Raw genomic sequence first — 13,187 nt, forward strand, 5'->3', positions numbered from 1 at the left:
CTTTCCTTCGTATGCGTTGACTTTAATTGTGTATCCAATGTACCTCGATATCTTCGTGCTTTTGCAGGCCATATACCTTTTCCAGTTTCCCATTCCTTTTTTCTCAATCCACTAAAAATGTTATTTAAAATGTTATTATTTTATTTTGTTATTCAATTTTTGTTATTCAAATTGCCATCAAACAATACTGCACTTTGGCTTACTTTCAAATCTGGTCATTGTCGATTTTGTCATCGTCGTCGTCATCATCCTCCCCATCACTCTCTTTTTCTTTCTCCTTTTCCTTTTCTTTTTCCTTCTCAGGGTTCTCTTTCTCCTTCTTCTTTTCCTCTGCTTCTTGTCGCATTTTAAATTCGTTGTCGTTCTTGTTGCGAATTAAGTCGTGAATCGACAAGACGGTCTTGACCAAACTCGAGAGATAGACGGTGACCATTACATCGTTCATGTTCACTGAGAACTGTTCTGTATATTTTTCAATGTTTGGCGACAAGTTGAAGATGTCTTGAATATTTTGAATGATTTTTTGATTCACGGGGATCTTCCCAGACTCTACCGCGGCCAAGTAATCTCTCATCACCTGACTGTAAGTCTTGTTTCATATTCAATCATCACTATACAAGAAGAGTAATTAAAACAAACCTTAATTTTCTCATCAAGAGCTTTGAGGGAATCAATTTTCAGTTGGACTTCATGCTTCAAAACGGTTCCAGTAGGTTTCTGCAAATCCCTTAGAAGTCTTTCGACGCCGACTTCAGACTCATCGAAATTGACGTCAGTTGGGATGTGGACAAAACGAAGTGAAAGTTCCGGTTGGAGTAAAATGTTTTGAGTTGTAGCGAGTGATTCTGCGGAGACGTACGAGTGGACTGGTAAATCGTGTGACACATTATTTGAAACGTCGACAGTCAAATAGATCGGGTGTGCTGTATATTTTTGTATGACAGTATGAATTTGAATATCACATTGCTTGATTTTGTCTGACGTCGAGTACCACCCCACCAACACTTCTTTTGCTATTGATTAAACTATTCTAATTCATTCGTATTATATAATTCATTCTTATTAATTATACTATAACAAACCAGTGACTCTCTGAGTCATTCGATATAACGTTTCTAAGTATTGATGATCTAAATACCATATTTGATCCTTTTCATCTTCATCAAAGGGAACGGCAAACGAGTTCATGACGTCGACAACACCGCGGCGAATGAATCCTAAAAGAACACCAACTACACGTTTGCCTTCTTTCGCTGCACGGGTCTGATGGTCCGAAATAGATAGAAGGACTAAAGGGTGAACTATGACTTTCTTGATGTATGAACTCTCTAATGCCTCAGTCATCTCTTTTTCTTTTTCGAGATTCTCCTCTTGAAGTTTTTTTCCATTTCATATTCACTTTTTTTATCTCACAAATAGCTTTTTGTATAGCTCTTTTTCTATTATAACGATACTTTGTTTTATTAGTAATTTATAGTTTATTTTAAACCTCATTTTGATTGATATGGAACTAATGACGTATTAGAACTTGAAATATTTTGGAAAAATTCAGATGTATAGATATTGTTTTTGATTGTTGTAAACTTATTCAAAATACATTCAATAATGTTGTGGTCCATCTCTGTCTATCCATAACAACGAAACATAATAAAAAAGTCTTTGCTCGTTGACCTCTTTGATTGTACAATTTCAATTATATGCACAACAATTTTATTAATATACAAACATATACAGAGACACTATTGTTGTTTGTAATACAGTGTTCTAACAAAACTCATTGTAGAATTTATTATTCGATTAAGTATTTGTTTTTTATTTTAGTTTATTTTTTTTCTTGTTTATTATTATTGAATATTGAAAGTGGATTTTATATTTTCCAAAAATAAACTAAAATTTAATATAAAATTTATAATATACACAATTATATAAATAAAAAACTTAATAGCGTCCAAACTTTGAACAATTTCGTTGTAACGAATAAAAACTCTGTAAAAACACTTGAAAGAAATTGGTTTTCATTTTGTTTTTCAAAACGAAAATAAATGCTTTATTCAAACTATTTTTCACAAACATTAACGTTGAAAATGTTTTTAGAAATTTAATATAATTGTTTGGCATTCAGCACTTTTGATATAAATATTTATATTATTTAAATAAAATTTATTAGATCGGGATTTATCAAAGAAAATGAATATTATTGTAGTTTATATCAACATTGTCCCAAAAGTGTATTGTATTATTTAGTAATAATAACTAATTTATTATTACAAATAAGTGTTTTTCTTTTTGATTTAATATTACAAGAAATATAACTGATTTTTGCTCTATCAATTCAATTGATGGTTAAAATTAAAACATTACCTTTAATTAATTATAATTATTATAAATTATATTATATTATTAGAGACAAATCAAAAATTTACAACACAAATTCCAAAATCAAAACAATTTTATATTAGTTTAAGTTAATGAGAGTTCATTGTATTTTTAATAAATCGGGAAAGTGCCAATATTTTTATTTCAGTTTATATGTTTTATTCCTTATAAAAATAAATACTTCGATCAAATTTATAAATAGAAAACCCATAAATTTACGTCACTCCCACCTTTTCTCATCATTTGAATTATAAAATATCAGACATATACCTCGTCTGAACCAGCCCTTCACCTGAAATGTGATTTTCGTTAGTCACAACTTCCAAAAATATATGTTAAATATTTAACAAATAAATTAAAAACACGTAAAACATTATATAGTATTGTAATAACATGTATCACAAGCACGAGTAACAAATATATTATATAAAATATTAAAAAAAATGATAACGAATTTCCATTTCTAGAGTGTTTAATTTGTATGAATTGAATGAAACTTGAAAGGCAGAGACTGAAATGTCGAAGCCACACGAGTCTCGCGGTGGGTTGCGGCAGTACAAAAACGTGACGAACCAGAAAATGTTAGAGCAGGCGATTTTTATAGTTTTAATCAACCGGCATGCTGAAGTGATGATTAAACGGCGCAATGTCAAACCTTCAGTGACTCTTCCATTTGTTTGCATCTCACAAATCGCCTTTTCAGTGAATGACTCGGTACTCTTTTCGCAAATGGTAGAGGAGAAGATCACTTCCATAATGAAGGATGAAATATCAAAAGGTGTGAAAGAGAGTACTGCGACTGAAAGAATGAAGAAAAATAGAATCAAACAAACGAATTACTTTTTAATCGACATTCTTTCAGAATTAGGGTATAAATATACATGGATTATTGAGTCGAAAAAAGTTGGAACCGCCCCACATGAAATTATTGAATCAATTGTATGTACAAACGGACAGGTCATTCAAAGAGATGACATCGAAAAGTCGGGGAAAAAAATAAGCGAATTTTTGGCACAAGCGGTCAAGGAAAAACCTTGCGTCCTTTTCGAAAGGAACGAACCGAGGCTACAGCAACGACTGAATATCACACAAATTTGAGACGTGGCCGTTTATTTGTATTTATTCAACTGAAAGTGCAACCAATAAATCATGTTTTAGTGTTGCTTAAGGCGTTTTATGACAAATTTCCGTTATAGTAATTAATGATTTGGTTATATTTAATAATTAACAATTGTATAGATCCAATAATCGGGTTTTTACATATCAAAATTATTTTATGGCATATTGAATAATGTGGTATCTGATCAATTATTTAGAAAAGACGTATAAATTATTATTGAAATATTTGACTTGTATAACAATGAAATGTTGGGAAATTAACCAATTTAAAATCAGAGGAAAGGTGGTTAATAATATTTATTTGTTCTTATCAATTGTGTCAAACACAAGTGCTATTTGCGGGCATATTCGGCAAGTTATTTAACTATTTTTTCAAAGTCCAAAATTTACTTGTATTTTTATATATGTGTTAATCATTTTTTAAAAAATGCTTTGACAATTATAATTATATTAATTAAAATATATTTCAATGATCAAATTGGGTTTATTAAATTTGTTTTCATTTTATACAACTTGTGTTTAAGTCTTTGCAATTGATGCCACATCAATTAAATTATCATTTCAGATATTACTATGTTTTATGTGGATAATATTTTCTTATTATCAATAGTCATAACAATTCAACACTCTTACTGTTTCCAACATACAATCACAATATCAACTTATCTGATAATCATATAATTCCTCAACCCAAAAAAATGAGGTTCCTCAAAAAAGAATTTAATTCCTCAAAAAGAATTCTAAAATTAAATAAAACAATAAAGTTGATAATAAAAAACACAATCAACAAATAAAAATTAACTTATTTTTTATAATGTAATAAAAAGAATTATTGAGTATTATAATTTTCGAATTTTTCAAAAGTTTTTCCAAATTTACGAACTAAAAACTAATGAAACTCAAAAGATAACATGGAACCTTGGGGATATTTAAAATCGCTCACCCCCACATACCCAAACGTCCTCCTCACAACGAGTGTGACCACAATAGGTCGTAACAACAAAGTTTGTAAACTGACTGACCCGAACTTTAGCTCCCGTCACTGTAAAATTGAACGTGAGACCATTGGTAAAGAGGCCATCTTTAAGTTGGAAGATCTTTCCACAAATGGGACTTACCTCAACAAACGCCACATCCAGAAAGGTGAATCTGTAGTTCTGCGCGTGTACGACGAGATTACTCTTCTTGATCCAAAAGCCATGAAAGACAAATGTGTGACATACACTTTTATTGACAACGACTTTGAACGCAAAGAGATCGAGTTAGGAGGGGCACAGACCAAATACGACTTTTTGGAGTTTTTAGGGAAAGGCAACTTTGGTGTTGTCAAAAAGGTTCGTAACATCGAAACAGGCAAAATATGTGCGATGAAGATCATTGACATTTCAAGTGCGCGCGAGAAGGGAGAAGACAATTTGATTCGAAGAGAGTGTGACATCTTAAGACAAGTCGACCATCCTTCTATCATCAAATTGTACGACGTTTTTGAGACTCGAATGTATGTGTACATAGTCATGGAATATATTGGGGGTGGCAACTTATTTCAAGCCATCATTCTTTCACACAAACACTACGAAGACACAAGAAAACAAGAGGTGACGACACTTGAAAACACTTTGAAGGCTACGACCGACCCAGCGATGAAACAGAAATTGCAGAATAGTCTTGGAGAGATCATTCGAGATATCAACGAGACGGGGTTTTCCGAGGAAGTGACATTACTTATTATGAAACAAGTATTAGAAGCCTTAGTGTATCTCCATGCTAAAGGTATTATTCATAGAGACTTAAAATTGGAGAATGTCATGTGGACAGGAAGTGGGTACGAAATTCGAGTCTCCGACTTTGGACTGGGAAGAACGGTTGGGAAGAACTCGAGGGCGGAAACCATTTGTGGCACTCAAATCTTCACCCCACCAGAACTGTATTCGGGAAAAACTTATGATGGTACTAAAATGGATGTGTACAGCTGCGGAGTCATGGTATATATGATGCTCACTTCCCAATTCCCATTCGATATGAAAATGCAAAGCTCCGAACTCGTGCAAAAAATAATAAAGGGGGAATTCATCCCAAGAGCTAAATTCACTAAGGTCTCACCAGAAGTGGTGGATCTCATGCAAAATATGCTCCTCGGAAATCCAGAAAAAAGATTCTCCGCAGCACAATGCCTTCAACACGAAATATTCACACGAAAACACTGAAATAATTAATGAGTTTATTTGATGGTTTAAGTTAGTTGATTCAAACATGATTCGTTATTTAAAAACAACACGTTAAATATTTTTATACTTCTTTATTTTACTAATTCTATAGTTTAATAATGATTTAATATCAAAAGTATTTAGTGTATGAAAAAATATAGTAAATTAATGATAATTATACTAGAAATATTTAATATAAAACAATTGAGTTGATTTTGAAAAAAAAATAATGGGAGATTGTGCAATAACTCCAATCTTGTATTGTTTTCATTAAAAGAATTTAATAAATGGTAATACAAAAAATAAAATGCCGAAAAGAAAAGCAAGAAAAAAACAACTTCTTGTTTTCTCAAATAATACTTCGAAAGAATTACCAAATGTGTTTTGTATTTATTGGGCATTTCCCGATGAATAGCATTTATTTCACCTGTCTGTCAATCCAATAACAACAAATAAAAAATAAAAACAACAAAAATGAGAGGTATATCAAAAATGTGAGATTGAGAGGCCAATCAAAAGCGGAACGAAAAAAGGGATGAATTACCAAAAAGGAAAAAGAAAAGAAGCAAATAAGTTTCTTAGAAAAGATGGCTGTGCATAAGTCTTCTTTCGACCTTGCAGTTTCTGATGACCTCGTTTCTTGCGCGGGGGTTAAGTCTTTTGATGACCTTCTTAATGATGTGTCTGGTCTTTTTAATTCTTTTGTCGACCTTCACGACGCTTTTCCTTAATTTTGTGATGACGCGTTTCAAATGGTTCCGAGCCCTCGAGCACCCAGCGTTAAACAAATCCTCGTATGAGGCATCAAGTGCATCCAACAGATTTCTTCTAACATCTTCCAAGTGTTCGATTTGTGTCTCTATCATACATACTCGTTGCTCGGCGACCTCTTTTTCCATGTAACTCACACCAAAGAATGGGTACGCGTTGATGCAGACAATCAATGTAAATATCGCTAACGCTCGCATTTACTGAAAAATATAATTTCAGTTGCTTTTTTTTAAAGTTCTTCCTTTTTATGATTTTTCGAGAACTTATTTTGCTTAATTTTAGGAGTTCTATTGTTTTTTTTTTGTGGTCAATCACTTGAGTTCGTATAAGTTTCTTTGTTATTAATTTTGTGTTGGTGAAAGATATTTTTTTTATGGGTTGTGTAGTCATTTTTTTTATTTTTTTATTCATTTTTTTGGTGGAATTATTAAAATATAATAATTTTTCAATAATAATTATTGTATTATTATGAGATGGGTGCAAATTTGAAGGTAAATCAATTTATAGTTATTAGTATAGATTAAAAATAATGAATATTTAATCATTTTAAAAAAGCCCCAAAAAACAAAAAAAATATAAAAAAAGTGTTTTTTACTATACTTATTCTATATAAAAATAATCAAATTATTAAATAACAAGAACAATAATAAAATTTACTAATAAAAAAACGATATTAAAAATAAGTTCATCAGTAAGTGTTAAAAAGTTCAATTAATGTGTAATAAATCGGGAATATGAAGTTTTTGTAGATAAAAAAACAAAAAATAATAATGTATTTTATAAGAAATAATAAAAACATGATTAATCGGGAGATTAGGTATGTTGGAATGAACAAACATAAGAGTAATCTAAAAAATAGAAAAATGGCCCTTGTTGACCACCGAGCCATTCAACCAGACTTGATTTCGGAATCATTTTACTACGCCGCGGTGGGGACACACACAACGGAACTGACACATTCCATCCTTCACTTTAACTTTTCCGATCGTACTCTTACGGTGTATCCCGAAAATTCATTTCACACCCCCGATGGGCCCACCTCCGAGGAAATACTCTTTTCAATGTTCGACTGCGCATACATCATGCGTTCTGGAGAAGTCTCCATTATCAAAGTTGAATTTTATTCAACGAGAAATATGTACATTCGCGCAAATAACGTGAGTGACCACAACACACTCTACACAATTTTTAGAGCACTCACAAGAAGCATCAGAACACTTTTTAAAAAGGACTTTTTGGCGTTGGACTGGAGACAGAAGATTAGGGTTTTTGACTGTACGTTTAGGGGAAGAACCGACCCTTTGGAATTCACTATTTACAATGGAGTTGTCACTGTCTCGTACAAGAGATGTGCTATTCCATGCATCATTATTCCGATGGACTCAACCGTAACTATTTCGAGAAGAAATTCTTTGCATATTACTTCGAACCTTAAAAAGGTGCTTCTTGTTCTTTCACCAGACGACTTACAAGAGGCGTTTAAGCTTCTTTCAAATTGTAGGCATAGAGTTGTCCCACCACCTCGCGTTGTAAACGACATGAACGCCGGGAGACTGTCGGAACTATCAAGCTATGCAATGCAGCTTGTCGAAGAGGATGAGCTATACCCCGAAGAATGTCTGGAACACTTTGATGAGCTGTGCGAAGTGCTCAAGTACATTGGAAAGAAGAAATACGCCACACGACAACAAAAGGTCGATTACATGAACGAGAAGTACCAGAAGAAGGAAAAACTGGACGACCCTCCGAAAGAGTATCCCGAAGACGACCTGATGCAGTACGTGACATCATCAAATCCATTTTTGGAATTGCGTCGGTTGGAATCAGTTGGGAAAGGTGGGTTTGGAGAGGTGTTCAAGGCGCAGATGAAGAGCGATGGTCGTTTTGTTGCTTTAAAAGTGTTGAAACACTCCATATCAGAAAGATACACAAAAATAGGGCAAGAGATTGCGCGGATGGCGACGTGGAAAAACGAGTATTTGATTGGGATCGAGAAGTGTTGGTTGTATGAGAATCGTGTGTATATAGTGATGCCGATGTGCAATGCAGGCAGTGTCAAAACGGTCGTGAAGAACAAGGATCATGTGTTTGCGCTTTGCGACGTGGCGTATGTCATCGGAAGTGTGTTAAATGGGTTGGCGTACATCCATGAGAGAGGTTTTATACATCGAGATATCAAACCGGCCAATATTTTGATGAACGAAAATGGAGGAGTGAAACTTATTGATTTCGGACTTGTCACCCGCGTCGAGTCTAAGCCGCACACCCGTTCCGGGTCAAAGCAATACATGGCACCTGAAGTTATTTTGCAGAAGGAGTACGACGAGAAGGTTGATATATGGAGTATTGGGTGTGTGACGCAAGAGCTGGCAGAAGGAAAGAGCCCGTACAGAGAAGATGGAATCGTCAAGTTGTTATTTAGAACCGTCACCAATGGGGCCATGGGGTTGAGAAGAATCAAGTATTGGGACAACGTGTTCATTGATTTTGTCTCTCAGTGCTTCTACTACAAACCAGAACAAAGGTTGTCAGCTAAAGAGCTCTTAGCACATCCGTTTATTGGATGGGCGACCACAAGCTACTTCTACAAAAAATACCATAATTTACCTCAATAAGTGTGTTTTTGTTCTTTGGTACAAGTGTTTTGTGTAGAGTCGAAGTTGGGCTTATCCAAAACATATGAAAATCCAGAAAAGAATTAGAAATCAGTGCTTTATGTTTTTGTAACTTTTTTAAATGTTTAACCATAATATAAAATAGATTATAATAAATTACTTTATTTTGTTAAATTATAATTAATATTGTTTACAATGAGAAATTAAAGTCAATGGAATAACCCAATTATTACCATTATTAATTTTTAATAAATAATCAATAAATTATTTGTGTTTAAAAATTAAACATTATAAAAAAGCAAATGTAAAGCAAGAAATAGCAATCAAAAATGAAAAAAAGAGACTTCACAAATCAACTTTCCTGAATTTGCAGAAAGGGTTAGATGATTGCTGTTTACTAACAGTTTTGTATAGCGTGATAAAACGGGTTTTAATCGTCAATTGACAATGAAAAACAACAAAACTTCAAAACATCGGATTATATTCTAAAACGTTCCTTTTGAGTTGGGTAATAATACAACTACAAAAAACGATATATTATTTTAGTTGTTTATTATACAATATATTGTTATATATTAATAATATATTTTTGTTAACCATCGTTTTAATACAAAAACTGCTGTTTTGAACCAGAAACGTTAATCCAAAAAAATAATTCTGAGATTGCTCTAAAAATAAATGCTGACAGAAAAATGCCAGCGGTGTCTCTTTTTACAGACACAAGGAAAAAGTATAGATTCTAATTAATAAGAACTATACTTACTAGTTACATGAATCAAGAAAGAATTGAGTGAATAATCCAATGAAGAGTGCAAACTGAAAAACACACCCTTCGATGTCTGACATAGCAAGACCAATTGCACTTCCATATTTCTCATTCAAGAAGTTTGTCACCGTGGTGTGTTGAATACATTGGACTGACTTGACAGCTTTTGTCCGACTTTTCATTTTCGAAGGATAGTCCGCAAAGAAAACAATATCCCAAGGGACGAGAACCCTATTGTGTCAGACCCAAATTTCGTAGCTTCTCACAAAAAGGATTTCTCTGGCTGTGAAGTCCCAGAACTTAAACACAGAACTGAAACCGTCAGCTTGGAACCAAGTTGTGAGTCTCACCAATAACGTGTACTTTGTCCGTATGTAACAAATTTGTTTTCGTATCAAATTGAGTGTTAACAGAAATACAACTCCAAACTAGTTTTTCTGGAATTTTTACTATTAATTATACTATTATTTGTAAAGTAAATGTATTGATATTTTTAGTATTTATTATAAATACTAAAAATTTATTTATTATAAACCAGTTACCATTTTCTATCGATAACCATTATTATAGTATTATTAATTGTTCATTCTTTTTATTTTTAATCAAAGTTATTCAAACTTTATTTCATAAACCAATAAAGGTGGATGAAACAGGTCAATGAGTTTAAAGTAGAACAATTTATTAACGCAACAAGTTTGGTGTATACATCGACAGTGTTCGCAGTGCTGTTTTGGATCATTGCCTTTTGTGTTGCAATGAAAGATATTCTTGTGGATTATTACTTCCTTTTTTTCTTCACATTGGGGTGTATCTTTATCGTTCCACCACTCGTGTTGAACACATCCCCGTTATTGGGTAACGGGAAGAATCTCAAAAATGATGGAACCCACCACGAAAAGTTTGAACTGATCGATGAAAAATTAGACGGAGTGAATTTGACGGAGTCACAGCAGATGTTCGATCACAGGGCGCCCGAACCAAAGAACTTCAAGTAATTGTACGCTTGTCTGTAATACATTTATTCTTTTTTATTATTTATTATATTTTATAATACCATTACTATTATATATGTTTTTTTTTTGTTAATTAAAAATTATAATAAGAGAATTAATCAATTAACTAATATAACATCCTGATGTCATACAATCGAATAACACCAACTTTATATAAAAAAATATAAACTAGTAGTATACTAGTAAAACAACTATAGAATAAGTTAAACAAGAAGACGAAGAAAAAGGGTTGAGAAGGGTTTTTAAGAGGAAGGACTCAGAAATTACACCGAGTCTTAGCCATGGGAAGGTTTGTTGTTTTGCCACGAATAGAAGAGTGAATGTGACAAGTAGAATGTATAGCAGAGGGAAAGGTATCAGCAGGAGATGTATTCCATACCGTAGAACCGCACCGGCGTGGCAAAAGAAGACCTCATTGGAGGTGATTGAAGAGATGTGCAAATTGGCGAAGAAGGGTATGCCACCATCACAAATCGGCGCTTATTTGAGAGATGTCGAGGCCATTGGATTGGTCAAGAGCATTACTGGCTCAAAAGTCTTGAGAATCTTGAAACTCGCTGGTCTTGCACCAAAACTCCCAGAGGATTTGTACTTCCTCATGAAAAGAGCCGTCTCTATCAGAAAACACTTGGAAAGAAACAAGAAGGATAAAATTTCAAAGTACCATTTGATCTTGACCGAATCCAAAATCCACAGACTCGTCAGATATTACAAGACTACTAAGGTCGTCGACTCTTCATTCAAGTACGACGCTAACACTGCTTCCGCTATCGTCTCTTAAGTTTTAACTCAAGATTTGGTTGTTTTGTCCTTAACTATTTTTTATAACATTTTTACTATTCCTACCTGGATTTAAGGCCTATACGATATTTTTTAATTGTGTTATTAATGTTTATAGTTAACTAACAATATACTATATTTATTATATTTTTGATTATTAATAATTGAGGAATTCACTTGTCAAAAGTATATCAATTTCATCGTTTGGATTTAACATATTTTTAGCCCATCGTTTTCAGTGCTTTTTGTCCAAAAAACTATTAAGAATATCAGCTAATATAAATAACTACTAAGTATAACTCTTTTATAATAAATACAACAAATTCTACTTTCTAATTATTTTTTAGCATTTATAACGGACTGTTTTCATATGAAGTAAAAAACAACTGAAATAAACAATGGAAGAAGAGAACGTGGTGATACCAATGGATTACTTAGCGTCAATAATCACAAAATTGCTTTCATTCACAAAAGGACAGGAAGGTCCGCTGTTGACTGCATCAGAGATAGTAGACGTTGTGACTGGTGCGACACAAGTATTTGAAAAAGAGCCGAGTTTAATTGAACTTGACGCGCCTGTGAATATAGTTGGCGACGTCCACGGGTCATATTTTGACATGGTAAAGTTATTAACGAAAACGACTTTGCCGTCTGCTCCTTTCTTGTTTTTGGGGGATTATATCGATCGAGGCGATTTTGGAATCGAAGTCATCTGTTTGCTCTACGCGCTCAAAATTCGATCACCAAAGCAAATCTTTCTTTTGAGAGGAAACCACGAAAGTTACGACGTCTCATCGAACACTAAAAACTCGTTTTTGCGCCAATGTTTGTCTGTCTGTTTACCGTGTTCGCCACCACAGCCACGCTAGTTTATTTATAATAAATTTATTATCCATGTATGATAACAGAAAGGTGCACTGTACTATGACAAATCGATAGTATTAACTATATTCAAAAGCTTCCAGTACCTCCCATTCTGTTGTTTGGTGTCGAAGACGATGCTATGTCTCCACGGAGGAATATCCCCCGAATTGTCGAGTCTCCAACAACTCAGAGACATCAAACGGCCTGTTGAAATACCAACGAGTGGATTGTTGTGTGACTTGGTATGGTCAGACCCTCTCCTTACCCCTGATATAGCTCCAAATTTACCAAACACATCGAATAGTAAAGGATTTGTACGCAATGAAGTGAGGGGTGTGTCGTACTTCTTTGATGATAATGTGTTGGATGTGTTTTTGAAAGCAAATGGGTTAAAAGTGTTGTGTCGAGGCCATCAGTGTGTCGACGGATTTAAATTTTCCCCAGAAAAGAAATGTCTAACTGTCTTTAGTTGTAGTGGAGGAATGAAAAATCGGGCAGGACTCCTTGTTGTCCCTCAAAATCTGAAATGTCAATTTATTTACCTTTGATTTAATAGTTTTTTTTTACTAGAATAGATATAATATAGATATAGATATATTATAATTATATTATAATTTATAAAAAATAAACTATATTTATAGTTTTCAAACCAATTTATTAGTAAGACTACTTTAGAATT

At 33.3% G+C, this 13,187-nt stretch overlaps 8 protein-coding genes across 8 annotated transcripts; 6 read left to right on the plus strand and 2 right to left on the minus strand.

Moving 5' to 3' along the window:
* Positions 1–205: 205 nt before the first annotated feature.
* EIN_186770 (26S proteasome regulatory subunit 7, psd7, putative) lies at positions 206–1,344 on the minus strand (the record flags this gene model as incomplete). The annotated part of the gene is made up of 3 exons (XM_004260963.1): positions 206–577; positions 640–1,013; positions 1,083–1,344. The coding sequence occupies 3 exons, from the start codon at positions 1,342–1,344 to the stop codon at positions 206–208; spliced, it is 1,008 nt and encodes a 335-aa protein (XP_004261011.1).
* A 1,548-nt stretch (positions 1,345–2,892) lies between these two features.
* On the plus strand, positions 2,893–3,474 carry EIN_186780 (hypothetical protein; the record flags this gene model as incomplete). The annotated part of the gene is made up of 1 exon (XM_004260964.1): positions 2,893–3,474. The coding sequence occupies one exon, from the start codon at positions 2,893–2,895 to the stop codon at positions 3,472–3,474; it is 582 nt and encodes a 193-aa protein (XP_004261012.1).
* A 932-nt stretch (positions 3,475–4,406) lies between these two features.
* EIN_186790 (hypothetical protein) lies at positions 4,407–5,699 on the plus strand (the record flags this gene model as incomplete). The annotated part of the gene is made up of 1 exon (XM_004260965.1): positions 4,407–5,699. The coding sequence occupies one exon, from the start codon at positions 4,407–4,409 to the stop codon at positions 5,697–5,699; it is 1,293 nt and encodes a 430-aa protein (XP_004261013.1).
* A 578-nt stretch (positions 5,700–6,277) lies between these two features.
* On the minus strand, positions 6,278–6,667 carry EIN_186800 (hypothetical protein; the record flags this gene model as incomplete). The annotated part of the gene is made up of 1 exon (XM_004260966.1): positions 6,278–6,667. The coding sequence occupies one exon, from the start codon at positions 6,665–6,667 to the stop codon at positions 6,278–6,280; it is 390 nt and encodes a 129-aa protein (XP_004261014.1).
* A 573-nt stretch (positions 6,668–7,240) lies between these two features.
* On the plus strand, positions 7,241–9,085 carry EIN_186810 (serine/threonine protein kinase, putative; the record flags this gene model as incomplete). The annotated part of the gene is made up of 1 exon (XM_004260967.1): positions 7,241–9,085. The coding sequence occupies one exon, from the start codon at positions 7,241–7,243 to the stop codon at positions 9,083–9,085; it is 1,845 nt and encodes a 614-aa protein (XP_004261015.1).
* A 1,410-nt stretch (positions 9,086–10,495) lies between these two features.
* On the plus strand, positions 10,496–10,846 carry EIN_186820 (hypothetical protein; the record flags this gene model as incomplete). Its single annotated transcript, XM_004260968.1, has 1 exon — positions 10,496–10,846. One exon carries the CDS (start codon positions 10,496–10,498, stop codon positions 10,844–10,846), a length of 351 nt encoding a protein of 116 aa, XP_004261016.1.
* Positions 10,847–11,198: 352 nt separating this feature from the next.
* Positions 11,199–11,645, plus strand: EIN_186830 (40S ribosomal protein S13-2, putative; the record flags this gene model as incomplete). Its single annotated transcript, XM_004260969.1, has 1 exon — positions 11,199–11,645. The coding sequence occupies one exon, from the start codon at positions 11,199–11,201 to the stop codon at positions 11,643–11,645; it is 447 nt and encodes a 148-aa protein (XP_004261017.1).
* Positions 11,646–12,042: 397 nt separating this feature from the next.
* EIN_186840 (serine/threonine protein phosphatase PP1 isozyme, putative) lies at positions 12,043–13,056 on the plus strand (the record flags this gene model as incomplete). Its single annotated transcript, XM_004260970.1, has 2 exons — positions 12,043–12,469; positions 12,557–13,056. The coding sequence occupies 2 exons, from the start codon at positions 12,043–12,045 to the stop codon at positions 13,054–13,056; spliced, it is 927 nt and encodes a 308-aa protein (XP_004261018.1).
* Between the last annotated feature and the right edge of the window lie 131 nt (positions 13,057–13,187).

The sequence above is a fragment of the Entamoeba invadens genome (genome assembly GCF_000330505.1).
Source record: "Entamoeba invadens IP1 unplaced genomic scaffold scaff_1105074725183, whole genome shotgun sequence".
Taxonomy (NCBI): domain Eukaryota; phylum Evosea; order Mastigamoebida; family Endamoebidae; genus Entamoeba; species Entamoeba invadens.